Genomic DNA, 2,948 nt, shown 5'->3' with positions numbered 1-2,948 from the left:
CCTTAATAAATTTTGAGTTCCAGAGAGTAACAGAAATGTTTTTGGCAAAGATTTAATGTATAACATTTTTGGCTTTGGAAATACACATTTCCTAAAATAAAAATTTAATAATGTTGATGAAATAAAGATATTCTTGCCTCCTGAGATAGGAATTGATGACAATTTGCTGGAAGAATGAATGAAAATCACATAGTTTATGTTGACAGAGACTCTTGTTTGCAAGACATTTAAATGGAACTCCAAATTTTTATTCTCTGAGGCACTTGATTATGATAAATGAAATCTAGTTAGTTCATAGAATGGAGTATCAGCACCACACTTCTCAACATTACAAATTATATCATTTCAGGTGATTTATGTGTTCTGTCTACACCAGATCATGGAAAAAAGCAGCAACATCACTGTGTTTATTCTGTTGGGACTTTCACAAAACAGGAATATTGAAATCCTGTGCTTTGTATTATTTTTATTTTGTTACATAGGTATTTGGACCGGAAATGTGCTCATAATGATTTCTATCACATGCACTCAACTAATTGACCGACCCATGTATTATTTCCTCAATTACCTCTCACTCTCTGACCTTTGCTACACAACCACAGTGACGCCCAAACTGATGACTGACTTGCTGACAGACAGGAAGACCATTTCATATAGTAATTGCATGCTACAGCTCTTTACCACTCATTTATTTGGAGGCATCGAGATCTTCATTCTCACAGGAATGGCCTATGACCACTATGTGGCCATCTGTAAGTCCTTGTACTACACCATCATCATGAGCAGGCAACGATGCAACACAATCATCATAGCTTGTTGCACTGGAGGATTTGTGCACTCTGCCAGTCAGTTTCTCCTCACCATCTTCTTACCGTTCTGTGGCCCCAATGAGCTAGATCACTACTTCTGCGATGTGTATCCTTTGCTGAAATTGGCCTGTTCTAACACACGTATAATTGGCCTCTTAGTCATTGCTAATTCAGGGCTAATTGCTTTAGTGACCTTCGTTGTTTTGATGTTGTCTTATTTTTTAATACTGTACACCATCAGGGCATACACTGCAGAGAGCCGCAGCAAAGCTCTTTCCACTTGCGGTTCCCACATAACAGTTGTGGTCCTGTTTTTTGCACCAGCATTATTCATTTACATTAGACCAGCCATAACATTCCCGGAAGATAAAGTGTTTGGTCTTTTCTACACCATTGTTGCTCCCATGTTCAACCCTCTGATCTACACGCTGCGGAATGTGGAGATGAAGAATGCCTTGAGGAAGGTGTGGTGTCATCAGACACGCCTGAAGACAAAGCAAGTTTTGTGATTAGTACTGCTCTTCATGACATGGTTTCATGAGGCCATAACTGTGGAAGAGACCTGTTCTCATCATCTTCTGCCCTAGTGGGTTAGCCTAGTGGGTTAAGTCGCTGCTGTGAACCTGCCTCATGGGTGCCGGTTTTAGTCCCTGTTTCTCCACTTCCAATCCAGCTTCCTGACAATGTACTTGGGAAAGCAGCAGAGAATGGCCCAAATGCTTGGGCCCTTGCACACATGTGGAAGACCTGGAAGAAGCAAAAGACTCCTGACTTTTTCCTGGCAGAGCGTTGGCCACGGTAGCTATTTAGGGAGTGAACCAGCCAGCAGATGGAAGATATTTCTCCGTCTCTCTCCTTCTCTCTCTGTAACTCTTTCAAGTAAACATGAATAAATAAAATATTCAAAAAAGATTTTATCTGGTATGTTTTCTGTGATAATATAGATAATAGAGAATAATAAAAAGATAGAAATGAAATGGACTTCCTGTGATATGACTGTCATTTGTAGCCTTTGTTTACACTCCTGTGGAACTATGGTCTTCCTACATGGTTAGTGGTGAATATTATGGTTAGTGGTGAATTAAGCCTGTGATTACAGTGCATTAAAATGATATCTTTACAAACTGATGAAAGAAAGAAAAGGGAGGGAGTGAGGGAGAGAGGTTGGAGCAGAGAGACAGGAAGTGAAGTGCGGTCATCTTCTTGGAAATGTACCTACTGAATGCACAAAACCTCTTTTTTATATATAGAAAAAGGAAAGGAATGAAGGATGGAAGGGAGGAAGGAAGAAAGCGGTTAATGATTTCTTAAAAATAAAGAATAATATAGCATTGCATTAACAATAAAGTAATGTATGCATTTGATGCCCACAGATGCTAAGCTGAATCAAATATCACCTCCACTTTTTAAACTTTTATCAAAGTATAAATACAGATAATTGTATTTATCATCCATATACAACTCATGAATGTTTGCAAACCAAGTGCTATTATGTAATAAACAATCAGTTATGAGCAGAGTTAGCAGTACACTAGGAGTCTTTCACATTCCTCTTTCAAACTGATATTTTCAAAAAGGAACACAGCATGAAGCTCTAAATTCAATTAATTTTACTTGTTCTTATACTTTGTAGAATAAGAATGATATAGATTATAGTCTTTAGTTTCTGTCTTCCGAGTGACTTCTCATGAATTTTTAAAATTAATGTTTAGTACCTCATTGTGTTAACATATGATAATTAAACTATGCAATTTCCCATTTAGAGCCATGATATATAACATGCTTCAAAATTTTTGAGTGTGGCTTCTGTTGGTTCTGAATCATGCTTTGAAATTATGACAAATTTTTACAAAGTGTTTGTTAATTGGAATTGACGTTCTTTTCAAATGTATCACTGACATAAAATTTAAAAACTCAAATTAAAAAGAATTATCAAAAAATTATAGAGTTAGTGAAATAAAAGCCATGGAAATATATGAAAAGTCCTGGTACTTTATTACTGTGGGGTAGGGAATATGTAAATTAGAGTAAAGTTGCCTGTCAATGATAGGCAAAATGAAGAGACCTCCTAGAACACTGGTTTTTGCAATGGAGCTTGGATAATCTCCCTGGGGTTTATCATCATGCTGTGTTATGTAG

At 37.0% G+C, this 2,948-nt stretch overlaps 1 protein-coding gene across 1 annotated transcript; it reads left to right on the top strand.

The window, feature by feature from the left end:
* The first annotated feature begins 379 nt into the window (after nt 1-379).
* On the top strand, nt 380-1,318 carry LOC100357114 (olfactory receptor 4P4). The gene has a single exon (XM_070064372.2). The coding sequence runs from the start codon at nt 380-382 to the stop codon at nt 1,316-1,318; it is 939 nt and encodes a 312-aa protein (XP_069920473.1).
* Nucleotides 1,319-2,948: the final 1,630 nt, after the last annotated feature.

The sequence above is a fragment of the Oryctolagus cuniculus genome, chromosome 1, assembly GCF_051225735.1.
Source record: "Oryctolagus cuniculus isolate XC-2025 breed Fujian yellow rabbit chromosome 1, ASM5122573v1, whole genome shotgun sequence".
Classification (NCBI taxonomy): Eukaryota; Metazoa; Chordata; class Mammalia; order Lagomorpha; family Leporidae; genus Oryctolagus; species Oryctolagus cuniculus.
This window is presented reverse-complemented; position numbering and strand designations above follow the sequence as displayed.